Source organism: Rhodamnia argentea, chromosome 4 (genome assembly GCF_020921035.1).
Source record: "Rhodamnia argentea isolate NSW1041297 chromosome 4, ASM2092103v1, whole genome shotgun sequence".
Classification (NCBI taxonomy): Eukaryota; Viridiplantae; Streptophyta; class Magnoliopsida; order Myrtales; family Myrtaceae; genus Rhodamnia; species Rhodamnia argentea.
The window spans coordinates 12,543,195-12,570,927 of NC_063153.1; the positions used below are offsets into that span (position 1 = coordinate 12,543,195).

At 40.0% G+C, this 27,733-nt stretch overlaps 2 protein-coding genes across 4 annotated transcripts; one reads left to right on the forward strand and one right to left on the reverse strand.

Moving 5' to 3' along the window:
- Positions 1–9,508: 9,508 nt before the first annotated feature.
- On the forward strand, positions 9,509–12,408 carry LOC115746760 (pectinesterase/pectinesterase inhibitor PPE8B). Its single transcript, XM_030682671.2, has 3 exons — positions 9,509–9,934; positions 10,306–10,875; positions 11,600–12,408. Exons 1-3 carry the CDS (start codon positions 9,613–9,615, stop codon positions 12,295–12,297), a joined length of 1,590 nt encoding a protein of 529 aa, XP_030538531.1. The 5' UTR covers positions 9,509–9,612; the 3' UTR covers positions 12,298–12,408.
- A 3,031-nt stretch (positions 12,409–15,439) lies between these two features.
- LOC115746671 (1-phosphatidylinositol-3-phosphate 5-kinase FAB1A-like) lies at positions 15,440–27,680 on the reverse strand. 3 transcript variants are annotated; one of them, XM_030682540.2, is made up of 13 exons: positions 27,382–27,679; positions 26,387–27,098; positions 25,384–26,094; positions 23,953–24,106; positions 23,476–23,820; positions 22,123–22,483; positions 21,579–22,030; positions 21,113–21,444; positions 20,126–20,249; positions 19,866–20,036; positions 17,089–18,633; positions 16,408–16,674; positions 15,440–16,082 (listed from the first exon to the last, which is right to left on the reverse strand). In XM_030682540.2, exons 2-13 carry the CDS (start codon positions 27,010–27,012, stop codon positions 15,756–15,758), a joined length of 5,415 nt encoding a protein of 1,804 aa, XP_030538400.1. In that variant the 5' UTR covers positions 27,013–27,098; positions 27,382–27,679; the 3' UTR covers positions 15,440–15,755. The 3 variants fall into 3 exon arrangements, with proteins under 3 accessions (XP_030538400.1, XP_030538404.1, XP_048134287.1); XM_030682544.2 differs by having other exon boundaries at positions 22,150–22,483; positions 27,382–27,678; XM_048278330.1 differs by lacking the exon at positions 15,440–16,082 and having other exon boundaries at positions 16,480–16,717; positions 27,382–27,680.
- Positions 27,681–27,733: the final 53 nt, after the last annotated feature.

Genomic DNA, 27,733 nt, shown 5'->3' on the forward strand with positions numbered 1-27,733 from the left:
TTTTTTAATTAGGGATAAGTGCATTGAAAGTCCTTAAACTTATCACGATAGTACAATCGAGTCTGGAATTCCTTTCCCATTTTGTATAGTGTAATCAAATCATAAAACTTCTCACAAAAATGCTAACGAGAATCTTAAAATTTTCAAAAAATGTAGTCAACGGAAGAATTTGGTTTAATCAATTTGATAAGTTTTAAAATTTGATTGTACTTTTTGAAAGTTTTAAGACTCGATTACATGACAAGTTTTAGGACTTGATTGCATATTTGAAAGTTTTAATACTTGATTATTTCTTTCATAATAAATTTTAAGATTGGATTGCATTTTTTAAAAATTTAGAACTCACTCATACTTTCATGATAAGTTTTAAAACTTTCGATACACTTATCTATCGTTATTAACATCTAGCCTTATTAGAAAGAGCATGGGTCAAAGTACAAAAAGAAGCAAAAGGGAAAAGTCGCACCTAATTGTAAGTGACGTGACGCACCTGCTAGTTTATATGCGTTTGCATTGGGTTGGACAATCCCGATGCATAAAAGAAATAAATTCTTTCAAAAATTTTTTTTTTATCGAAGTAAATTCTTTCATTCAAAACTCAAAAAGATAACATTGTCTTTCTTTCTTAAAAGAGAAAAACCACTAATTTTTATTTTTATTAAGATCTCAATTTGAGTGTCTGGCCCCGCTCATATCTGTATATGACATATTGTCCTTGAAGAGATATTTCCCATTAAATTATTTTAATACTACCATATTAATTTGTAGCTCTTATACTTGCTCCTGTCGAGATTAACGTGAAGCTGATTTCTCTTAGAATGTAAGGTCGAGAAGTCCATAAAACTAAATGTATCAACGAATGGTTGCCCAATTCAAGTGTGTATCGAGAGAAATCATTTGCTACGTTGAACTTAAGACGAAACTTTCGATTGTTTATCAACGACGTCTATACATTTCTAAGGGTTGATGTTATCACTAAGCGACTAATGCGGCAATTTCAAAATACGAAAACTTACCAAAGAGTTTAATTATGATTGCTACTGACTAATAGGCGGATTAAATTATGATACACCATATTTATATTTAAGAACCTCATAATTTTCTTGATCTGGACGAATGTTTCTTGAATCTTTGCCATGTAACATTATCAATGACCTGAAATTACTAGGGGAAGTCAAAGGGTCGTTTGTTCGAAAAAAAATCGTTTTTCAATTTTTCGATGTTTGAGGATAGCAAAAAACTAGTATATGTATCGAAAACGTCGTCCATGAATTGAAAATAACAAGCAAGGAAAATATTTTTCATAAATCACAAAATAAATAAAACTAATTATTTTTCCAAATGGTTTTCATAAAAAAAAATATTTTTTTATAATAAAATTTTAAGTTAAACAAAAGCATCAATCAAAGTGGCTTTTACGTTTCCAATGCCACGTGTAATTGTGTCATAAGAGACCACGAGAAGCAGTCTTTTTGGACCACGATGGAGGCTACAGTCCATAAACAGCAAGGCAACTATATGACTTTTGAGTTGAAGTGAAATGGTTGAGAGTGACAAGATAAGAGAAATTAATTATATGCCAAATGCCATTTAAGATTTTGTTGGCACGTTAAATCGATCGGCCAAACTTTAAAGTCATTTTAGCGGTCCATTTCACGTTTTAAATTAGGTGAGCCCTCAACTTGTTTATTTAGTGGACACTCTCGAAAGAAATAAAGAGTCATATTTTCACGAACGAAAACTAAACAGGGTAAAAAGTCTTATTTCATTGAAAGTAAAGAAATCGATATCGATTCCCCGGATAAGTTCGAAGGTATCGAAGCCGACACGACTTGGTCAATGATTCGAGCCGATGATCAATTCGAAAGCAAATTGAAATCCGTGGCTTGCTTTAAGCAAGATTTGATCCTGTTTCCATCGCTCCATATGGGACGGGGTGCAAGGAAATCAACATGTTCTACTGATCAGCTTAGTTGGATTGAGGGTGAGATGGGTAGATGTAATTATCTTTCGAGATTAGATATGCAACCAAGTCGCAACATTTCCATAGAACCCCAGGAAAGTATAGGTTGGCTTGCAGCTACCATTAGAAAAATAAAAAAAAATAAAAGCAAGGGTTCGAAAGAGAATAAGTGAAGAATTTCCACTCCAAAAATATTTGATTAATTGAAGCATTTGATTGTGAGAGAACAGAGCAATTGAAGCAATTGCCTATCTACAGTCACATAATTGGCTAGGCCTCTCTGATCTAAGTCCATCAGGCCTGTTGCAGCCGATTGGGCCTAGAGTTGAAAACAACATGACTAGTTCGGTTGGGCCTAGTACTAGTACAGACAAGATTGCCGGCCTATGCTTTGAAAATTTGGATACCTAGTATTTGCATTTGCCTTATGAATTGTGATTATCACACACGCACGCACGCACGTACGTACGACGTACGTATGTACATACATACATACATACAAACATATATACATGCAAATTTGGATACTGAAAATTAATCACTCCAAACGTTGTTCGATTCAATTAATCAATTCCAAAATGCTAGATGAACCGATCCAAACCTTCATTCCATTATTTTCCAAATGATCCAAGAAGATGATCTAACTTGTATAACTTTTTCGCTTTGAAATTTGAGCTCTATGGGATTCATAGGCTTTAGTGAGAAATGACTTAAGACCTCGAGTCCCATATCTAGCGGGCGATAATGAATTGTCGAATGATTCACAAGTAAAGAGTCATCTTCGGATGATCATCGTATATCGAATACCCTTTCAGGATTAATCTGACGTCTGACGCGAACACGGGTCGGGCCGACTGTGAACAAGGGCAGAGGAGCAAGACAAGTGTCTCAAGACAGGCTCGTGAAAGTGATTCGCAGTAGTAATTTAACTTTCATGGCTGTGACTGAGGTGAAAAGGAAGGGGACAAATGATTATTTTCTCCTTGCAACAAAAAGCAAGAAATGCCTGAAAAAGCATCATCATCCTCCTATAATTAGCTGTTTTGAGAGAGAGAGAGAGAGAGATTTAATGAACCTAAATTAATGGATGACTTTCACCTTTTCCAACCCAAGAACCAACCGGAAATAGTGCCATTGTCCACCCCATTTATAGCATCACAAGGGAAATAAAGTTGATGGTTTCCCCCATTTTACCCTCGCGTTAGCAACTCAATCTTTGCTAGGTTCAATCTCATCATAAAAAGCATCTAGCTAATCATCATCAATCGGTCAATTACTTGTGAATGTCATGCACAAGCGCAACCTAATGCATATCGAGAAAATCACTAGGGAAGTTAAATTCTTTGTGGTCTATTACGGGTAACAAGCCTTTCATAACAAAAGAGAGAAATGAAATTTATTCTTACTCTTACATATAACAAAGGGAAAATTTGTCTAAAAAAATCATAAATCTATTAAACTTTTTCCAATTCAATCCTAAATATTTTCATTGTGTCAATTGACTCATGGACTTTTTCACGCTTTGTCAATTGAGTCCATTCGAAATTTTGGTCAGAAATTATTGATGTGGACACGGACGTCCCATGTGACGGGATTGATGTTAACGTGGATAATTTTAATAATAATTTATTTTTTTCAGCATTTATCATTTTCTCTTTTCTTTTTCCTTTTTTCTTCTTATTTTCATTCCTTTTTTTTCCTTTTCTCTTTTTTTTTTCTTTTTTCCCTTTTTCACTTTTTCCCTTTGTTGGCCATCAATGTGACGATGGCCAGTGGTGGTCATCGGCATCAAGCTAGGGCCGCCCTTGCCAGCCTAGGGCGAGGGTTGCCCTCGCTTGAAGTTGGAGACCTTCGTCGACCATCAACGAGGTGATGGCCGGTGGAGGGAAATAGAAAAGAAAAGATGATATATAAATAAAAAAATATTTGAAAATTATGGAAAGACCATTAAAAATTTATCCATGTCGGGTGGCACGGCCAGCTGACATGAATAATTGCGAGATGAAATCGCAATACTACCCGATCTCTAAAATCCTAATATCATTCAAGAAGAGCTCGTGATATACCGATGTATCACGACACCAAAAAAATTAAAAAAATGAAAAAAAAAGAAAAAGAAAAATGAAACCCTTTTTTTGGGCCAAAGGAAAGCATGATAACCTCCCCCCAGCTAAACCTATCTAGGGCTAAATAGAATGCAAAGAATTGAATAATGCACGAGGCATTGTCGCGATGCTTGGGTAGGCAACTAGGCTAAAAACGTCGGTGGACAAGAGCGTAAGACGTTCGTGCCTTTGCCTTTCCGAAAGCGGGGCTGAGGGACACACTCGCAAATTAGCTGTCGAAAAGCAACGCGTTTTCGCGTTCTTTCTTTATGAGCCCGTCTCTTTAGAGCCTTTATTGCTTTTGCAAAAGCACACCGGCATCGGACATACGGGGGCTTCCAAGAGAAGGAAAAGAGAAAGAATGAAATCCCATGCATAATTCCATCAGAAAATTCGTCCCCAACTTTTTTTATTTTTTTTTCGGTTCAACGTGATCTTTGAATTTTGATCTTAACGTGCAATGCCATCCCGAACTTTTTAACTTGTTCAATGTGATCCATGAACTTTTGATACATATTTAATCCATCTCCTGATTTATATCAGAATGTCCAATATTGTATCTGAACTTGAATTGATGGAATGACGACATTGAATATTTTTATACGGTTCATGGACTAGATTGAATATGTACCAAAAGTTCATGAACTAGTCCATGAACCACTTTGATCAAATTATTATTTTAGGGATGACATTACATACTAGGTTAAAGTTTATGGACCATATTGAATGAATTAAAAATTTAAAGATTACATTGTAAATTTAATCAAAATTCAGGGATAATTTACGCCATTTTCCTTTAATTCGATGGATTTACATATATTCCCTATTCTTTAATGGGGGTGCGGCAGAAAGATCTGGCCAGATCTTATGCTGGGGAGGAAGGGGTTAATGCCTCAACAACATGCCCTGTTTTTGACCAATTCGACGTGGAAAAATTCGAACTTTGTCTCTCTTTTCTTTGCTTCTTTCTTTTGGCATTTTCTTGACTTTTTCTCGAGTCGTCCGAGTGATTTTATTAGGGCTGAAATTCCAGCCAGAACGTTCTGAAGAGGACTATCAGCATCGAATCTGAGATGGATGGGGGTCTTGAAAGAATAATGCCCATATGGCAGAAGGGTGAATTATTCCCTTATTGTCTGTAATTTCTTGTTAGGAGGAAAACAAGATAAAGTCTGTGATTTCTTGTCGAGATTTTATGACCACCGACGTGGTTACGAGGAGACGCCTGCATCTTCCAAAGGGTCTAATATGTCGGTTATGGAATACGTGAGGTTATTGCCTTCAAGTTAAGTTCACATGTGACACATTTTCTCTATGATACACCACAAATATTGACATGAAAAATTAGATAAGTAAACTTTTTTCAAGTTTTCAACACACCCATATTTTCTCTTACGTGTATAATTGATATTTTTGGAAAATTTTAAACATCCTTATTAAGGATGTCTAACAAGCATTCTTTTGGAAATCAGATCCTTGTAACGATTGGAACGATTAGTCGGAGTTTTACTGGGCGTTAATTATAATCTTGCTTATTTGGATAGAGAAACGATTATGTGACTGTTTTTAATCCATTGTTAGAATAACATGCTCTGGGCAATAAAGGAGTAATTAATGAATAATTAGAAATTATTGATGGGTCTACTTCTTCGAGAATATGGGGTCCATAACATGTTTTTACTCTTAAAGTTCCCTAAAAATTGTTCTACCGGCAAAGTCTATGTAAATATTCACTCATAATCTCATGGCAAGATAGGTCTATTTACCATTGGTCACACCATTTTCTATGTCAATTTATAGTTGAGTTTTAGAACACTTTGGAAATCGAAAAAGTTATCAAAAAAGTCCAAAATCTATTACAATTGTATCAATTCAATCATAAACTTTTCTTTTTTGCCAACTAAGTCCTAATTTTTTTGCATTTGTGCCAATTCGGTCCAACCAGCCAATTTTGACCTAAATTCGCCGACTTGAACTTCGGCTATCGTGCATGTCGTGATCGGCACCCGTGTGGACACTGTGTAATAATATCTAATTGTATTTTTACATTTTCATTTTTTTGTTCATTTTTCTCTTTTGGGCTAAGGGTCGGCGAGGGCTGCGACACCATCAATCAACGTAGGCGACCCTGGCCGGACCTTAGCCCAAAAGAGAAAAAAGGAAAGAAAATAAATAAAGAAAATGTCCATATCAGTGCCACGTAAGATGGCCAGAGTTTAGGTCAATGATTTTTTACCAAAATTGATCTGGTGGACTAGATCGAAACAAATGCAAAAGGTCTCTGATTCAATTGAAAAAAAAAAAATCACTAAGGGTTGCCCTAATGGCCACCCTTTCCACTTGGGAAGATGGAGTTGGGGAGTTCAAGTCTCCACCCTCTCAGGGAAGCTAGGGTTGAGGATGCATGATTGAAGGAGCATGGTTTTGCAACCTACGCACATCATATAGAAATAGCACACACGATAGCTTGTATAATAAAAATAGGATAAGATAGACCAAATCAAAAAGTTGGCAAAAAAAAAAATAATAAGGAAGTTCAAATTGAATTTTCCTTCTGGAAATCAGTCTAGGGTTTTGAAGGCTCTTGCTTTCTTTAAAGAGTTGGTTGAGAATTGAAGTCGAGAGTCAGCAATTGACAGGAGGGGGCGCAATATATAAGGTGGGGTGAGAGGGGGACGTATTCAGGTCTTTGAATGGTTTCGATGAGTAGCGAGATCTGACCACCGCTCGTTTACGAGACAAAATGCCATGCGTGCATTCATGCCTTCACGTGTTCGACGGCACTGCCTCGCTCCTCAGTTGACTCTCTTACCCTACGGAAAATTCCTGATTTATTAATGTCTATGATCATAAATCAGTAATTTATTAACCCTAAAAAAAGGATTTCGTTTCGTTTAAATTTTCACTTGAGGTTTTTAAAAGATTTTGCAAAAGGAGCTGATTGTCCGACTATCCGATATTAATGTCGGTTATTTACGATCATATGATCTTCCAAGCAATGAGCGCTTTATGTAAATCGCGAAGCGATAGTGTGAGAATCTACGGTTAAAATTGTATCATCTCTCACAATACTATGAGGAAAGCATTTCTTTTTACGAAATGCACGCTGTTATTAACATACAAAAAAATTTCAACGAATTTACTAGTAATCTGTTAAAAAAAAAACTGATTTTTACACGCTCATGGATACTGTATCGGCGTGTCACGCGGTATAAATACTTTGCGAAGTATTCCGTATACTTAAGCCAACGTTTTTAGATAAATCTCGACATGATATAAATTATTTATAAAGAAACTTTTATCAGCATAAAGGTTGTATTTTTTTATTTTTTTTGGTGAGCAATTCATATAATGAAGTGAAGGGCAAGGAATGTGGGGGATGCATGTGGGGGTTGAACTTTAAAGGCATGAAGAGACACCTCGACGACCGCCGACATTTGGATAACATAGGGGGCCACGGGGGACCTTTGTCCGTGGCCTAGTTGACTCCCTTTGGGGACCGACGGTATATTTTGACTTTTATACTACTGACCCAACACCAAACATACGTACAACGTTCATGGCAATTGTCTTTTTTTTTCCCCCTTTGTGAGGCGAAAAACAAACTAATGAGGGGCTATGCGATATAATTATCCGGGTACGTCCGAGACATTAAACTCAGAGATTGAAGAGTCCATTACGTTATTGTAGCTCCATCAGCGTGTTAGGAGATCTTTAATTAAGTTTTTTCGGGTGAGGCAGCATTGCTCGAGAGAACACAGCATCGTTTGCACACAGCATGAATTTGGACTCATGACTTTATATAAGACAGGTGGGCATGTGATCGCTAAGGCAGTCATGTTTAGTGGGCGCACGAAAATCGTCTAATTTGATTAATATATATGCTTGAACTAATGTGCCATAGATATGGACATCACACACGTGTGAGTTTTTTACTTTTTAAAGAAAGCTATATGATTTATGATCATATTTATCACTCAGCACCCACAAGATTAGTTGGAATTAGTTTCCGCAAACAAGAATGAATGATAACGTCACCCATTTCAGACGGTCTTTTACTATGATAATTACCTTGATTAGAGGGAAGTTGTGGTGATCTATCAAAAAAAGCAGGGCAAAAAGACACTTCGAGTATCGATGTTTGTGTATGGTGCTTATTTTGATGCCAATATTTTTTTTGGATCACTTAAGTGTCAATTTTTTTTTAAAAAAACGATTATTTAAGTGCCAACTCTGATAAGGTCTAAAGAATTTCTTATTGTTAGCACTAAAGTTATTTTTTTCTATTTAACACTAAAGTAATCGTTCTTTGGATCACTTAAGTGTCATTTTTTTGAAAAATGATTATTTAAGTGCTAACTCCGGTGAGGTCGCGGGAATTTCTCGCCTTTAGCACTAAAATGATCTTTTTTTTCCAATTTGATACTTAAGTGATCCAAAAAAATATTAGTACTAAAATGAGCACCGTACACAAATAATAGCACTTGAGATGTCTTTATGCCCAAAAATTTGACACTAAGTCATTTAGAAAACCTTAAACCATGAAAAAACACGTAATAAAAAGCAAGTTTTTCAATTTCCTAAGAGTTGACATGAAAAGGTCTTCTTTTCTTTTTACATTTCCAAAACATATTGATTACAACTTCATTATATCACTAAATCATAAATTAAATTCACACTGCACCCTCCTTATTCATTTTACTCACTCTTCTCTTTCAATTATGGATGGGCGGTTTTAGGTTTCATCTTTCGGGTTTCATACAAGTTTCACTTGCAACTTACCCGTCGAATATGTTCTTTATTTTTTGGAGCTTGGAACCTACCCTGTCATAAATTCTAGAGGCGATTCCATAATTTACCCAACTTCCACCCATATTCTTAATTGAACGAATGTAGTGAATCATCATATTTAATGACCACCACTTGCTGTTACAATCCACTTAACTGCAACTTTTATTTAGATGCGCGAGTAAATGTGAAACATTAATAAAGTAAAAATCATAGTCATAAATATCGTCAGAAATGAAAACTCATACTAGTAGCTCTAAATTACACACTCCTCATCGATCGCCATGGAATATCGTAAGATCACACGAAAACATATTTAAAAAAAATAAATGCCTATTACAAGTTCTAGGTTCCACTTACCTGAAATTTGGAATCTACCTATTGAAATATTTTTATCAATTTTTAGAATCTGAAACCTATCGTACAAACCCGAAAATCTAAAACCAAACATGTTCCCCACATGTTCAGTTTCAAGTTCTAGATTTTAGCCTCGAATTATGCTCATCTCTACTTTTGATATTCTTTTTATAAGGTAGATCAATTTACTATAAATCATCATCTAGCTGTCAAATAGTTGACCCTTTTTTTTTATGATTAATGCACAGATATAACACAAGACCCCTAATAAATTCCCCTCACCACCTAATCTAATCTCGAGAAATCCAACCCCACTCTCACCCCTCTTAAGCCTTAAATACACTCGCCCCCCAGCGCTCGCTCTCTCTCCCTCTCTCATTTTCATGTTCCCTCACATCCATGGCTCCTAAGCTTGCCTCCGCGGTCATCGTCTTCCTCGCCTTCCTCTGCTGCTCTGCCCGCTCGGGCGGCAGCTCGCCGAGGTCGGCGGCAGCCCCGGGCCTCCTGCAGACCGAGTGCCTCACGGTGCCGTCCTCTCAGTTCTTGAGCTCCCTCAGATCCACCGTCCAGGTGCTCAGGCAGGTCATCGGCATTGTGTCCCAGTTCGGCACCGTCTTCGGCGACTTCCGGCTCTCCAACGCCGTCTCCGACTGCCTCGACTTGCTCGACTTCTCCACCGACGAGCTGAGCTGGTCCATCTCCGCCGCTCAGAACCCATCTGGTGACGACCCCACTTTTCTCTGTTGCTTCCTGCCCTCTGTTTTGTCTTCCTGATTCCAAGCACAAGTTTTGTCGATGTGCTCGGTGCTGTTCTTGATATTTTTCCTCGATGAGGAATTGAGGGTATCGATGGAAACAGTGCGACAATTTAAATATATGAGATTAAAGATAAGAAACATGAAATTATTTTCGAAGGGTACTAGGATGTTGTAGGTTACAACTTCGTACTTTAATGATCGCGGTAGAGTCCTATATGGACCCTTGTATCATTATTGATTTCTATTACCCTATTAACTTTATGCTTTTTTAAACTCTTTCGAATTGTTTTTTTTATTATTTAAATAATGCATATTTATTTAATTATTCGTTCAGGCAAACACAACAGCACTGGGGATCTCAGTTCTGACTTGAGGACATGGCTAAGCGCTGCGCTTGCAAACCAGGAGACATGCAAAGATGGCTTCGAGGGCACTAGTGGCATTGTCAAGAGCGTCGTCTCCGGAAGTCTCGACCAAATTACTTCACTAGTCACAGAGCTCCTCACCATGGTCCACCCATCTTCCAACTCCACCAGCGGCCGTGGCGGTGGTGGCAAAGGCCGCCCGGGGCGGAAGCTCTTCGACGACAGCCCCCGATTTCCTCGTTGGGTGAAGCGCGAGGACCGGAAGCTGTTGCAAGCGAACGGGGTCGCGGCGGATCTAGTGGTGGCCCAGGACGGGAGCGGCAATTTCACCAAGGTGGAGGACGCGGTCGCGGCCGTGCCCGACTACGGGACGCGCCGGTTCGTGATCTACGTGAAGAAGGGCGTGTATCGGGAGAATGTGGAGATCAAGAAGAAGAAGTGGAATGTCATGATGGTTGGCGACGGAATGGATGCGACTGTGATCTCAGGTAATCGGAGCTTCGTCGACGGTTGGACCACATTCCGGACAGCAACATTTGGTGAGCCTTATAACCTCTTAAAGTTTTTATATTTTTCCTAGTATCGGGTTATAACCTATGTCCAACGGTCGAACTTGAGACACATAATGTCTGGTTTAAATGCACATACATTTGGTCAGTTGGGTTCACTGAAAAGAATTACATGCATTTGGGTCCCTCCAACATGTTCACTTGATGCTCACTTGAAGAGTCTGTTCAAGTTGTTCTTTTGTGTGTATCTGTTGTTATTGTGGCGGTGGTAGTGATGGAGATTCTTAATGTTGCACCTTTGGTACCATGATGATCCCATATGGTGTCCCTCCTTATTTAGTGAATATATTACAAAGTAAATCGAAATGTCGGTCCGAGATGGGTCGGGTGCACGTCGGGTCTAGGGATAAATTATTAGGGTTCACTTACCCGAACGTTCTTTTGTTGTTTGTTCTTGGCCATCGGATGTAGAAATCATCATGTACGGAAGGGTCAATTAAATTTTTTACCTTTTACTATGCTTTACTGAATTTAGGGGTTAAGTATCCAGATTATTTTTCACGTTATAATGAACTTAATGTCCTTGGTGATCATCTTTTCGGAACATGACTAAGGTCGCTTGTTGGTGAAGTTATGCTCCGAATCGAGCACCTCAAAAGGAAACCAGTCTGGTGCTGTCGAGTGCCCACGTTTTCTTCCCATAAAGTTGCGCATCTCAGCATTCTCTTTTGACACTGTCGATCACAAAATGCAGCCGTCAGCGGCCGAGGGTTCATAGCGCGGAACATGGCGTTCGAGAACTCCGCCGGCCCGCAGAAGCACCAGGCCGTCGCCCTCCGATCGGACTCCGACCTATCTGTCTACTACCGGTGCGCGGTCAGGGGTTACCAGGACACGCTCTACACCCACACGATGCGTCAGTTCTACCGCGAGTGCCGCATCAGCGGGACTGTGGACTTCATCTTCGGGGACGCGACGGTCGTGTTCCAGAACTGCCAGATCCTGGCCAAGAAGGGCCTCCCCCAGCAGAAGAACACCGTCACGGCCCAGGGCCGAAAGGACCCGAACCAGCCCACGGGATTCTCGTTCCAGTTCTGCAACGTCTCAGCCGACTCGGATTTGGCGCCCTCCGTGAATTCGACGCCGACGTACTTAGGGAGGCCGTGGAAGTTATACTCAAGGACCATATTCATGCAGTCTTACATGAGCAATGCCATCAGGCCAGAAGGATGGCTCGAGTGGAATGGTGATATTGCCCTGGACACTTTGTACTATGGGGAGTTCACGAATTCCGGGCCGGGCGCGGGTCTCACCGGCCGGGTCAAATGGCCCGGGTATCACTTGTTGAATAACACGGCGCAAGCAATTAACTTCACCGTGGCCCAATTCATTGAAGGGAACTCTTGGTTGCCGTCCACCGGTGTGGCCTACACGGCTGGCCTCAGGGTTTAAGGCCGATCTGCAAAATCTATCAATATGATGATGTTATATTTTGTACTTAGAAATTTGATTCTTTTTTTGGCTAAACATGATTAAAGGGTATAAACGATGGCTTCTCGCAAATTTTCGCCTCCTTTTTTCACTCGCTCTAGTCGTCCGAGTTCATGGATCTTGCAAGGCGCCAAACACGACGTTATCGTTCATGCTTTAGCAACAAATCGCACTCTCAAATCAAACCCGAAGCAATCGATTGCGAGGAATAATGTGCTACATGAAGTGAAGATTTCACTAAGTTTTTTGTCAAGACATAAGGTGACATTGGTCCGCATTGCTAGTCATTAAAACACCACCAACTACTTTGATTTTAAGTTTAGAATTAGGTATCATCACATGTAGAGAGTCACATCACTCTCTATGAAATGACTAGCTTGAATAGATGTATGAACTCGTCATATACATTTATACTTTTGTTGAGAACATGCAATAGAAGTTCAACACCTTTATCCAGAGAAATCGCCAATAGATAACCCAAGTCCGAGCCTATCAACGTATCCAATTTGACCCACTTTTAATAAGTTACGGATCAATTAAGATATATCAATTAGGATATATATTAATGTTATCGCAAACGGTGAACATAATTCATGATGCTAGTGATTGGCTAGTCCATGGAGCAATCAAGGATTGTGAATTCCTCATCAACGACGCCATTAGTCAAATCCGTGAATCGGTTTCGTCCGTTCAAGGGAACGACGAGGACGTGAAGGCTAGCAGCATGGTGCTTATTGTCAGCGACATTACGACACGGCTTAATGATGCGATCCTGGACCCAAAAAAAAACCGTGCTTGTACGGGATCGAGGAGGCCGGAAACAGATCGGTCATTATCATTACATCCGATTATGAGGGAAGCAGTGCGAAATTCAAACGGAATTCACCAGCAACAGCCTGGCCATCGTCTCCAACCAGTTTGCCAAACTGGAGAACCTCAAGGTCGGCTCGAACCGCGAATCGCTCGTCGCTAGCGAAAGCGACCCTGACGGCTACGACGAGGCCGAATTTCCATGGTTGGTTGCGGAGAAGTAGAATCAGGGAATTGTAGGAAGAGGGAGGGCAATCCCAAAAGAGGAAGGAAGAGAGAACAGTGAGGCACGTGAAGGAGGGAGAACGTGTGGAGAATGTGAATCTGGGGAGTGATTGTTGGAAATTTGATGTTGGTTAGGCATGCGTAGGACCATTGTATCTTTGCCACCAAGAACCATGTGAATAGGTCTCCTGCTTATTCCGGTTAGAGGTGATCGATTCACGATTCGATCCGGTCCGGTCCCGCCTTGAAAATGACTAGACAGAGTCGTTCCCCAAGCAGTCCAATCATTGGACCAGTCGCAAATTCTTTTTTTTTTTTTTGTGATTTGTCGTTAAATATTTTTCGTTAATGACATATTCACCGGACCATCAATGTTAATTGTATTGCCTTCTCGCTAAACCTAGAAGTCACACTATTAATTTTTCTTTTCAAAAAAAATCTGTCATGTCTAGTCAATTTGATTCTCTCCCGAAACCAGAAACCTCGATCCAACCGGCCAATTCGGTCACATTCGGGCGATTTCCGATTCGATCGGCCCATTATGGTCCGCCTTAATTCCATTGCCACCTCCAGTAAGTCAAAGTCAAACCTACGATCACAAATTTATATTTGATTTGATCAAATTTTGCTCGTTATCAGCATCAAGAAATGAATTCATTGGGTTTCATTACTATTTTCCAAGCTTAGGTTGATGCTCATGCATACAGGTGCTGGTGGGAGGGGATTTATAGCCCAAGACATGGGCCTTCAAGAACACGGCCGGGCCCTAAAAGTTCCAAGCTGGAGCGCTACTATCGTCGGCGGACTGAGTAGTGCCGTACCGTTGCTACATCGACACATCCCGGGACTCTCTCTCTAAGCACTTTCCCGGTCGACAATTCTACCGTGACTGCCTCATCACGGGAACGATAGGTTTCATCTTCGGGGACGGCCACGGCCGTTTTCCAGTACTGTATCATCCAGCAAAGAAACCCCATGGCAGGCCGGTTCGACACCATCACGGCCCAGGGAAATTTGGACCCGAATCGGAAAGCGGGCTCCACGATCCAAAATTGCCAGATCGGGCCCCTCAAACAATGTGACGGACCAGGCGTTCCTCGGCAGGGAATACACAGCCACCTTCTTCGTGCGATCGGAGATGGGTGGGGATTGTGAATCCCATGGGTTGGGCCCAAGGGACCCACAACGTCGACCCGCCTAACACCACATTCCGCTCCGAGTATTAAAAAAAGTGGGCCTGGGTTAGAGCTCGGTCAGCAGTGAAGTGGGCCGATTTCAGGCCCAACATCACAGACCAGCAAGCTACAAGGTCTACTGTAGAATCTTCTATCCAGGGAAGGGTGTGGTTACCACTTCAAGAAATGGCAAGAGTGATTTGCGAAACAAGATACCTCAAGTGTCAATATTTATGTAAGGCGCTCACTTTAATGTGAATATTTTTTTTTTAGATCACTTAAGTGCCAATTTTTTTAAAAAATTATTATTTAAATGCCAACTCCGGTGAGGCTACTGGAATTTCTTGCCGTTGGCACTAAAGTGATCTTTTTTTTTTCTCCAATTTAGCACTAAAATGATCGTTTTTTGGATCACTTAAGTGCCAATTTTTTTGAAAAATGATTATTTAAGTGTCAATTCGGATAAGATAGCCAGAATTTCTCGTCATTGGCACTAAAGTGATCGTTTTTTTTTTCCGATTTGGCACTCAAATAATCTAACAAAAAAATATTAGCAACAAAGTGAATACCGTACACAAATATTAATACTTGAAGCGTCCTTATGCCAAGTGATTTGTATGGCAGTACTCTTTAGTTGTTGGATCCTCTCTTGCACTGAAAAGTTAGGGGATTTCATATGAACAACTTCAACACAAAGAAGTGGTTGCCTAGCATAGAGATTAGTTGAAAAATACATACTAGAATTGCAATATGTTTTACTTCTGACAATTTCAAGAAGATACCAAGCATTGTGATCGGCAGAAACAGTTCATTGCATCTTTTGTCAAAGCAAAAGAAAATTACCAACCAGCTGTTGCGAATTGGCATTTAGAGATGATAAAGCACGGACATGCGCAACCAAGAAAGAGTGGACATTCTGTAATTCCCTTTTTTTACCTTTCTGGCTTGGCTATAAGACATTGTACAAAGCAGAACAGAAGCAAGGCATTATGCCCTTGATAACAAAAACACTTGGCATTTAGAACCTTTAACTGCTGACTAAAGAGAGAATTTTCAACATGTACATCTATCAGAACAACAAGCATGGAGCTTGGAAGGAGAAAAGAATAGAAGAGGGGAAGGTGTATAATACAGGGAAGAAAAAAAAAGGAAGAAGATGATTATTTTGAACTAACATTATTGGACATACAGCAAAAAATGTGACATTTATCAATCTAAGGTGTTCCAACCTTGGGAATTGTCCTCACAAACGTCCGATTGGGAGCCACTGCGGATCATTGTTGGAGGTGTCCACTGATCTGGCACCATGAGAAAGTATGCAGTCATAGCTTTTCTAAATCGTTTCTTATACATTTGAGGGGAGATCACGGTCGGAGAGGCATTCTTTGGCCCACCAAGAATGCCTGACGTTTTCACCCAAGTCTCGAGGTGCTTATCCCATGTATATTGCCTCATAAAATCGATAATCCCGAGAACCAGCTCCTGCCTTTCCTCATCCACTCCAACAAGTAATGAGTAGTCCATCACATCAATAGACTGCAAGACCATAATATCCACATTAGCAGGACAACAAACAGCAACTAACAAAACATAAGAGACCACTTACACATCAAAAACAGAACGAAATCCCAATGAAAAGACAGCTTACATTACTGAAATTGAAAAGGCGTTGCAATAGGTTTGCTCTTATTCTTCTATCCATTTCCAAAAGAGTATGATTAGAACATTCTATTTCGACTGGTGAAAATAAAGTTGCGCAACAAGTCCAACATCAGTATAAAAAGTCACGCATCTTCAACAGGAGGCCAACCTAAAAAGGGGCTTTGATGTTTCCCCTGGTACACAAGCAAGTTACACTTACAGCGAGAAATGCAGTGTCATTCCAGACAGCTCTCTCAAGCAACCGCTTTGCCTTATTACCAACAAATATCGGAGAGGTTGGCATTGCTTCGATCAAGTTCTGATCCAATAGTACTTTATTGCTCCCACTGGTATCAGGATTGTACCGTGCTCTGGAAGATCCTTTAAGGTCATAAAGGCGTGTGATATTACGGCGAAAGAGAAGATTTTCCATCACCAGAACATCCATCTTTGTTTCCTTCCCTCCTTTAGTGAGCTTGGAAGAAACCTTTAAATCCAACAAGAGAAATAAATGAGAGCCATATTTAACACTACCAACAAGGCACCATTTTTCCACTAGTTAAAAAAAAAAAATCAACAGAAATTACAAAAAAAATTTGGACCTTGGAAGCAACCAAAACTGCATATGTATCAGTAGCAAACAAATATGCAGAAGAGTTTTCGAATAAGACCTTTTTCCAATCAATATCCACTTCATCTACAAGAAATTTTAATTGCTTATTAAGAACAACCCCATCCAAGGGAAGCTAATAATATATGTCCAGTGATGCAGGGAAATGACCGTATATGTCATTTTGCTTGTTATTGTTGTATACTGTTAAAATTAACAAAGATATGTCTGTAAGCTGTTACAATGCCAACTGCTTTTTAAGCAACTCTCATAAAAGAACGGTCACTGTACCTGATATATACCGACAATCTTAGCCAAGCAAGTTGGACTCCCGGAACTGATCGACTCAGACAAATATTTAAAATAAGCAGGAGCAAACTTGATGAATGATTCCAACTCTGTCTTTGTAACCTGTTTGATGATGAATCGGTCATCCAAGGTCTTGGCAAAAAAAACATTGCTCTTGCCACCCTGGGCGCCCCATTTCTTACAACGACTAAGAGACCGAATAAAATCCAATTCCGATGGGCAAGAAATCCTCCTTAAAGCCTCAAACTGCTTTGCATAATAACAAGTCACGGTATATTTGGCCTTTCCTTGAGGGCCCTCATCATTGAAAGATACTCTAGCATGCAAATCCTTGGCGGACAAAAGTGGGTCCGTGTTCTGGGAGCTCCTAGATCCAGATGTGGATGAGACACTCTCATCAGTTGATCCAAAACTTTTAAGGCTATCCCAGGTTACTTCATTCAATGAACTGAGTGAGAGTAAGTTTACTGAATCAAAGAGAGGCAATGAAATTGAAGAATCCAGACAATCTTTTGATTTCTCACAGTCAGATAGCTGCGCATGATAATTTGGTGAGGTGAGTGCATAAGCTATAATGCTTGTCGGTTCATCATCATAAACAGGCACAATGGTATCATTAAAACCAACTGGGAGAAAAAACCTGGCACCACTTTGCCTTTCTGACTCCCAACACGACAGGACATACGCTGGCTGGTATTCACCAATACCAAGCTTCTGATAATTAGCAGTGTAAGTATTAAAAGAGCTATAGATATTTGGGATACTCATTCCCACACTGCTTAGACTGTTCAAGTTGTCACCTCCCTTCAATGGAAGTTCCCTGAGAGAACTCGCAGTCGCCTTCCCAATTTGCTCACTATCCTGAACGTCTGACTCAGACCTTGCCTTGGCTGAAGTTGAGACAGTTAAAGAACTGGTTGCAGCTGAATTACTGTTCACTTCAGGTGCCGTACTTGACGGGTGACTTTCACCACTCCATGCTGCATCAAGGGAATCTGATAAGTTTGCAACTATAGGGAACTCCCCCTCTGATAAGGCCCTCCGCACAATTTTTCCAGATTCCAGGGGATCAGAATTTCCAATAATTGCACCAGAAGAAACAGAACTATCATTTTGCCTTTTATGGTTTAGATCCTGGTCTGAATTCTTTATTTCGAGACCTCCACCAGACTCACTACCTTCCCTGCCATTTTCAACTTGATTAAAGCCTAGAAGAGGTTTTTTCTCCAGAAGAAAGGAATCACAACTGCTAAAGCCTTTAGAAGTATTAGAAGGCGCCGCAGTCTCAACAAACTTCTCCACAGAAGTGACAGTTTTCTCCTTAGCAGTACTAGGTTTTTGAGTAGAGCTGTTCAAACTTTCCTGCAGACTCTTATTATTAGCTCTCAACGCGTGAATCAGGCATCGATCCCAAGTGTAGGAATGGAAGAGTAACTGCCTTCGCAATTTATTTATTTCAAGGATATCAATCATGGGATGGCCAACTTTTAACTCTCCAGCTGCAGCCAGCACTTTTCCTAATAGGTCCTGCAGCATGAAGAATTATAAATGAGACTGCATAAGGCAAAGAAAACATATGTTGAAAGAACTATAACCAACTAATAAGGAAATCTCTCTCTACAAGAGAAGCTTTTTCTAATTATTACATGCCATGTAATGTGACTAGTAAACAACAATTCTGCCTACATGTAAAAAATAAGAAAGGACTGCAAGACCGTAGTTCGATGAATAAACCTATCACAAGGCAGAAATGTCATGGCAGCCAAATCTTCGGAAGCCTAACTACCCACTAGTTGGTTTAGCAATCTAAATGATGCACAAGCATGACAAGAAAGTAGCTAGTGAAACCCCACGTTCTAAGGCGGACAGGATATTTTTCGTAACTTTTGTCTTTACATTACTAGATTTCATCCTAATAATTGCTTCCCAATTATTATTCAAAAATAAACTACGTAACTGATAATCATAAGAGCTATAGATTTGATCAAGCATTATCACGTTAAAAATGCAAGTGAATAATTAAATCAAGAATTTCATCAAGTTCACACATCTTGGTTGCTAGGGCCAATCCATCATCCCTAGGACATAATACTATGAGGGTCCTAAAATGGGCAACACCAGAAATAATGAGTTACATGGATATTAATAGTATAAGTGGAATGCTTAAAATTATAAATGTGAATCAAAAGTACCAAAGATGATAAAAATTGGACAATGACACTTCGTCTTGATAATGAAGTTTATCTAGTCATACATAGTGTAAATGGGCCTTGTCCAACAAGAACCTAAAGACAAGAAAAACCTTTTTAATCAAAAAGAAAAGAAAAAGTTATGAAAAAGAAGCAAAGAAGAAACAATAGCCTTTACCAACCAAACCCCAAGAAGTTGGCAAGTGCCAAAATGCTACCAACTATAAAAATATCTTTAGACAGACCTACAAAGTTATCAACTATCTCAGGCAAAAAGAAAAAAGAATGCTACTGCCCTCACAACACTCCACTCTACACCCACCCCAAAACCCACTCCCATGACCCCTGAAAAAAGGAAGGAAAGGCAAGGAGTAAACTGAAGAAAATAAATCGTTACCAAACCACGTTCCATGAAGTTGACTAGTGTCAAAATACTGCAACTCTACGACCCTCCATTATATATTAGCACGATATGTTCACAGGCATACTGAACAGATAATAATGTGAAAGAATTTTTAATTTTTTCCCTTTTTCTTATTAATTACACACGTTAGTTGCAATGCACCCCACCTCAAATTCTGCTTTCCGTTTAACTAGCATCTCTTCCAATTCCTCCATTTGATTTCTTGATTCTGAAGATTTATCACTGCCTTCCAGTGACGTCACAGGAGGTGATTTCTCTGTCACCCTTTGAAGAGCATTATAGATATCATTAAATAGGAGTAGTGCTCGCTCATGAACCTGTTAAACAAAATAATGGTGTGTTAATAATTATCGATCATCTATCATAAAAAAAATATTTGAGAAAATAGGATATGCATCAGTTGCACCTCATTTGCTTCTTTTTTAATCCAATCCTGATTATCATAGTTAAACTCAATTTTTGCTGGTGGAAGATAAACAGAATGAACATCAATAGAAGCATAGCGGAAGCAAGCAACCATTCTCCCAAAGCTGCACATGTCAGAAAGTATGTCAGATAACAATGAAGTGGGTCATCATGAAACTAGGTCAAGATGACATATATATGCAGCTCAATTACCAAGAAAAAATAATGTCAGAGCAGCATTCCCTAGACAATATATAACATTGCAATAAGAAGCTCTTAGCCATGAGTTACAAGTATTTGTCCATTGGGCATTGCCATAGCTTTTGTTGTAGCTTTGATGCCTTCTCGTGACATGCCATGGGTGCTTGGCAAGTGATATTTGAATGTGCTCAAATGATTAACAAAAATTTCATGTATGCTTATATCAACATTGATATTTTTCAGACTGGAAATGAGCTCCCCTGAATAAATGTTGTCCTTAAAAATTACCAATAGTTTTAAAAATCTAGTGATAGAATAGCCAATCTAACAAAAGCCCAAAGAACACCATTGGGATTCTTCAAAAGAAAAAGGTTTTTAAGTGCTTCTATCAGCTTCTACTTTTAAAATAAGAACTGCTACACCTTTTGAGAGCAGAAGCAGCTGCCAAATAGGTCCTTAGATGCTATAAAAGTGGAATTGAATGTAGTAACCCCAGGGCCCTGATCAACCCATTTAGTGAACCACCACAGCAGAGTGTTCCAATAACTTCAAACCAGAAGGAACTGCGACTAATTTTCTCAGCCTGTCTTCAATCAGAACAGCCTGGCATACCTAACTACATAGTCTCTGGAAGAATCTGTTCATCCTAGGGCATAAATGAGAACATCTAAAGGCGTTCTTTTCCATCTAGTAAGTGCCAGTACATCTGAGATTTCTTTTTTCTTTTTTTAAATTTCTGTGTTTGGCCAATAGCATGTATAGGATCTTAGTGAGGAAAGAACCATACCCATAGAAGCGGAGACAATCTCTATGTAGCGAATGACCACAGCTAGCAACCCTACTAGCAGCAGCATGATTGGAAAAGCTCAGCTCCAAAAATTTCCCAAAAGATAATCCCCACGCCGCATCAGACATAAGTACTCTTCTAGTTGCTGGAGGAAAGCCGCTCTTCCGAGGACACCGCAGACACCTGTGCCACATCCATATTTTTCCTTCACGTTCTCCTCGTAAGAGAAACTCTGGAAGTTTTTTGACAGAAATAGTCAGGCTGCCTTGCCGGTGAATGTAACAATGAACATGTGCTTCTGATGGCATGTCACACGAACGGCAACGATAATTCTGTCAAAAACATTGTTTGTTAATAGTAGCTCATGCTTTTGAAGAAGAAGGATGAGGAAGGGGGCAGGAGCTAATATTGCAAAAACTATGCTCAGTGTGAGAAACAACTTGTAAGGAGAGGGTAAAGGTAATACTTGGTCAAACAAGTGATCCCGCAAGAACCGGCCCAAGGGTTTATCAAAGCATCCATAGTATTTAATGCGTAAGAGGTGAGCCTTTTCACATACAGTTCCTTTCCACACACACCTTGTGGACAAAGAAACTAAAATGCTCTGATGATCGGAAGGAGAAGGAGGAAATTCTTCCTTTGAAGAGCCCATTTCCCCATTATGGTTCTTCCCATCTTTTGCAGCTGCCAAATCTGATTTCACAACAGTATCTGCTATGTTGTTACCATGCCTAAATCCGTCACTTTGTCCCACCTTCTCAGAAGTGGAGCCAGCATTAGAGACAAAACTGCTGTCCGAATCATCTTTCCATGTGCTTGCAGATGTCATTGGAAAAGATTCCCGTCCGCCCACTTTAAAATTCTCCGCAAAATGGTTTGACAAAAGTTCATTGCTCTTAAGATCCAACTTGTCCAACCCTAAGATGAGGAAAAAGAAAGAAAAGGTGAACGGGACAATTGAACAAGTAGACCTTAAGATAGAGTCCTCATATGAAGGTTGAGAATAAAACCTTTAAAAGGAAAAATAAACCTCGAACCTTCCATTTTGTCAGTGGATGAAGGGTTGGCAGGCAAGGATCCACCCAATGCAAAGCCTTTATGTAAACTCATTGCACTAACTGGTCGTGCATCCGAAGGACTAGCATATGTGACAGAGAAACCAGGTATAGTGGAAATGGACCTCTCAATACTTGATGGTTTGTCAGGTAATGCAACCGTCAGCGGGGATCTCAAAGGTAGCTCTGGGAGTGATGCGCCCTCATCAGCAAGAAATGATGTCTCTAGCGCCAAGTGATAAGCTGCAAAAATTCCATACTGAACAACATGTTTCACCTTCTTCAACTCGTCCCCATTGGCGCCCTTGAGAAAAATCTGAAGCAAAGGACCTTTCTTGGTCATATGGAAAGCAACACACTCAATTCATTACCAAGAAAAGCCATTTACTTATTTAGTTTGTTCATTCACAGATTGGAAAATTAAATTCTCATTCAATCTTGACAGATTCCCATTATATGTACTATTAAAAACTAATGGATTGACCTAAATGCATAATTCAATTATTTTCCAAATATTTCTCTTCTGAGAAAATTATTATTAAGAGTTCTAAATTAACACTACAATCAACTTAAAAGTAAAGTAACCTTTACAATTGCGGCACATCATGACCTAAATTAAGTCCAATGGCCCTAAAAAAGCTAATCTAATCCTCTCAGCTGCCATTCATAGGAAGTGGGCAAATTGAAATTTCTTCGAAAGCCCATAATATTGACAGCATTAATAACCTGTCGTGGGTAACCTACCAACTGTACGACATTGCAATTGTCACCCTCTTTAAAAAGAGATCCTTGCAAGTATTTCCCACTATTTTAGAAACCCAAATAATGTCGTCACTCTAAGGGGTCATCACATCCTGCTTTTAACAGCCATAGTTTAGTCAAAGGATGCATCTAAATCCACCTTTTATAGTCTCATCTTTCTTCGATAGTGTGAATATTTTATTCAAATTGTCCCAAGGAGGTACAAATTCATCTGAAAACGTAATTTCAACACAAAACTCACAACATACACATATGATAAAAATCAGCCTAACCAAAAGATAATGACTGATAAACCACCTCATTCAAAGAACTAGAGCTATCATTTGAGACTGAGGGAAGATCTCCTAAATATTAAAGCAAAGCCATGATGTAACAGTGAGTCCTCATGTCCACTCAGAAAATTATCAAGCAAAGTACTAGTCAACCATATCAGATCAAGCAAAGATAACTGATTTTCACCATTTCCATCTGATCAAGCAGGAAAGAGGGAGAGGGCAGGGAAGATGGTTCACTCAATATGTAGAAACATATTTATGCCAGACTTACAGTACAACCAAAGGGCTTTGGGCAACCCTCAAAAAACATCAGCGTCTTTGCCGATTTCTTTCCTCCTTGGCCCGCGCTACCGTGCTCTTCCATCAACTTCTCCACATGAAACGTCTCACAATACCCCAATTTGGGTGATGTAAGATGATCAATTGAAGGAACAATCTGTGCACCAGTACAGCGAGCTATACGCTCTAACAGTGGCCTCTTAATATTCAAAACAAGAGATATATCTTTGCCAAGAAGATATTCTTGTGCATGGCGAGATACAGACTTCTCTACCAAAAGAACATCAGGATCATGCACATCGATCTTCGCAACTGCCATTTTCAAGTGGTCCATTTCCTAAAAATTGCAGGAAGCAGAAAACTTAAATCAGTTAAGATAAAACATTTAACACTGAAACCTTGCCGAATACTTAGATACAAAACCGTGATTTAGTCATATAGCAAGAACGGAAAGCTATAACATATGAACCTGCTGTAACAAGGTATCAAAGCTTGATAGATGATTAGTAACCCGCTGGTATTCCAAAGCTCCTCCCAGAATTAAAAGACGTGGCTTATCTATTTTGGAAGTCATCCGCCTGTGAGCCACATTTTTCTTGCAAACAACTCCTTTGACCACCTTACTGAGCAAACAAAAGTGACATCATCATGTCAGTCTAATGATAAGTACTAAGAACAGTGACAATAAACCCAAAGTACATCCTAGAGAGGGGGGACCTAATGCAATAAGAAAGGTTATGAGGCTTAGTCAAAATGAAAGGAAGAATCCAGATTAGTCAACACACTAGTTAGCAGATAAAACTAAATACCACTAAATTTACAGGTTTACACAGTAAGTTAACACATCTCGTCAGATTCAATAACAATATCATCCAAACATCACCAAAACTGGATTTCAGGTCCATGAAGTTGAGTTCAAAGAAAAAGATACGCAAAAGCAAGATCAATTGCACTCTCAGGGAGAATAATCACAATATACTGATCACCTATCTGAGCCCGATTAAGTTATGATAGTGTCCGAGTAATCAGATCATCAACCACGAAAAGCTGAGTGGTCTTCATAGCTCACCCAAACTTTCAATAAATCAAATCTACGTCTCAGCCTTTTAGTCTATGCTTCATATGGCATGACACTATAGGCTTTGTCTTTCTTCCAACTATCAAGTTTGACCTGAAGTTGACGCTCTAGCCCAAATACTAACTCGACTATGGCAATTGGGAACAACCAAGTCGCGCTCATTACTTTCAATACCTTGTTGAGTTGAGCTCAGCCAGCTGAAATTTAATCAAGCCCAGGTTAAACTAGACATTTAGCAGAGATTTACCATCAGAGTTCAGTTCATATATTTCATTGCATTGACTTCTCTTTCACTTTATTATACTGCAACATTCACACTGCCAGTTTTATAGCTTATGGACAAGACACTTTACATAACTTGTCTACAAATACCTAAATCGAACCCCGTTGATGTTTACTAGCATCTGATCAATTAGGAAAGCAACTAGCAATATTGAAAGTGCAGCAAGCAGGAATTTAACGAGTTTCTACCAACTGTTTAATAACACCTTAGCCATATGACGGTGATGAACAACCTCATATAATGTTGAACTATCCATGAAAACCAAGTGCCCAGAAGCATGTAAGCCTTGGGCATAGCTACTATATGAACTAAAAGTTATGACACACATAAAAGAAACAACAAGTGACAACACATGTTAAAAAGAAACTAAAAGTTATGAAAAGTGCACGACTGGCAGTTCTTGAGAGGAGAAAACCCCTTTCAACAACACAACACACCCAAAGCAGACAAATGGAAAGAATTTACAAGAAAAGAGTGAAAAAAAGCTTTAGCAGAATAAATAACTCTAAATAAAGTAGTCACATGTCCACAAGAGGTACCTCTCACCCCGCCGCCCACATGCAATGCATTTAACCTTCACATATCCACCGGGGTCCATTCCTCCACCTTTACTCATATCAGGCTTAAGAAGTGTGGCAGCCTCCCAAGAAAGGGATGCAATTATATCCAACCAATTATCTTTCCCATCTTCATTGTCCATGGAGAGGTTTTCAACCTGCAAAAGTTGGGCTATCAAGGCCCTAAAATGCCCTTCCACCACATTTTTCATGGCCTTCCTGTGCTCCTCACTTGACTTGTCCCTGCTACGGTACTCCGCACTACCAAAGCTGTCTGAAGAGCGTAGATAACCCCACTCCCCACTGACACCTTCCCCATCCTCATCATCAGATAGAATAGCTTCCCTTTCATCTTCCTCATCCTCTGGCTCAGGAGGGAGCCAAAGCAACCCGTTGTTCTCAAAGTCCACAGGTTCTGTATCAGTTTCTTCAAAGTCATGAATAGGAGCTTCACTGTCCAGACCATGCTGCGGTGTCCCTTCTTGTTGCCCTACTTCTTTACTACCATCTACAACTGCGGAGGCAAAATTTTCAAGTACTGGGGAGCAACCGTCATCTTTGGAGTTATCTTCACCGGCATGGGCTTCATATGGTCCATACATGGGGGCAATATCGTCTACGGTTACAGGACAATATTGCCTGGATTCAGAATCCGAAGGATACCCACCATAATAGTCATATTCATCATCACTCCTGGTATGCGTAAGAAATTTTAAATAAGTCAGTTTATTTTATTAGACCTCATAACACGATAGTTTTCCTAAGCAACAAATCGACCGTGTTGTAGACAGGAACTACTATGGCAGAGTACTGAAGTAAGCCAGTTTCCATTACTCATAACCCATCTCAAATGTTCTTCAATTTACATAACAGCCAGCAACACAGATGCAGGAGAACATACTGATGCTTTAACATTTGTGAAGAATCAAAGCAGAGGGGATCGACTACCCACACTGCTAACCATAACAGTTTGAGCAAGAGATACCTATTTATGCAGAAGCTGTACTGGTTAGAAGATTGATCCCCTGCATCTGTGTAGGGTGATATTCCTGTCCCACAAGCTACATCATCTTGCTCGATTGCAGTCGGATCCATTTGGGAAGATTGAGGAGTGCTAAGACTGGAATTGTGAGGCACGCGCTGATAAGGTCCGGTTGAATAAGGAGTGGAACCAACGGTACTGCTGCCACTATTACAGGTGCAGCTTGATTTGGAGCTCGCCAAGCTTGTTGCAGATGGTGACGGACTGAGGCCAGGGGTGGGTGCAATGGAGCCGTTTCCATTATCAACTGCCACTATCCCCTGCTCCCATTGCTTATAGCAATAGTTGCAAACCCTGATCCTCTCCCAATCTTCCCTTCCAGTCTTCTGCTCATCAGATGGGGCAGGAATGGAATTCGCCGTACACTTAGCACAGAAAACTCGTCCACAAATTCGACAGTGATGCCTGCGGTTGAAGACAGTGAACTGGGAATCGCACTCATAACATACCCTGCAGCTGTGATCAGGCATCCAAAAGTCCCTAGATAACTGTGCTGGCTCGACCCTCCGAGGGATCCAAGACTTCACTAAGTCAACCAGCTCGGATAGTTTGTTGTCGGGGGTTCCCATCGACAACTTCCCACCCAAGACCCCTCATCCCGATATTCTCATTTGCCAAGCCCAACAATCCGCAACCAAACCTAGGAATCAACAACCTGGAAAAAGTGTGTCAAAGCAAAACGGAAAATCTTGCCGGCGAAGCAAAATAAACCTCCTAGGGAGCTGAAAGAAAATTCTCCGGATACTTTAGATATGGCCCAATAACCAAAATTCCCCACCAAATATGCATGGGCAATATATATTTCCAGAGAGGTGCATAAATGGCATAAGTAAATCCAGGGACCACATTAAAGCTTAAATAGCTTCGGCCAGAATCATCCAAAGCAAAACATTTTCAACAAAAAAGAAATCAAAAAGGAAATGAAAGAACAGACTTACCTGCGAATTCTCCGAAGCAAATCTGAATTCCTACAACATCAACTCTCTGCAGCCACAACTGACATCAAAACATAAAATTCAGGTCCATTGTTCAACAGAAGCACACAAATTCGGACTCATGACCCAACTTCAACTTTATGCCCGAACAGCAAAACTAAACTCTTCAGTACCATCTAAACCTCCACCCCAATGCCAACACCCAAGAAAACTCGCCCCTCTATCAATCCAACCGAAATTCCATTAATCAAGCGAGCTCGAGCAAACGTTCCAATCCCATGAGAAAAAAAACCAACCCCACAACCCTCACGAAAGCGAAACCACAGCTCGAAATGGGAACCTACATCATCCCATC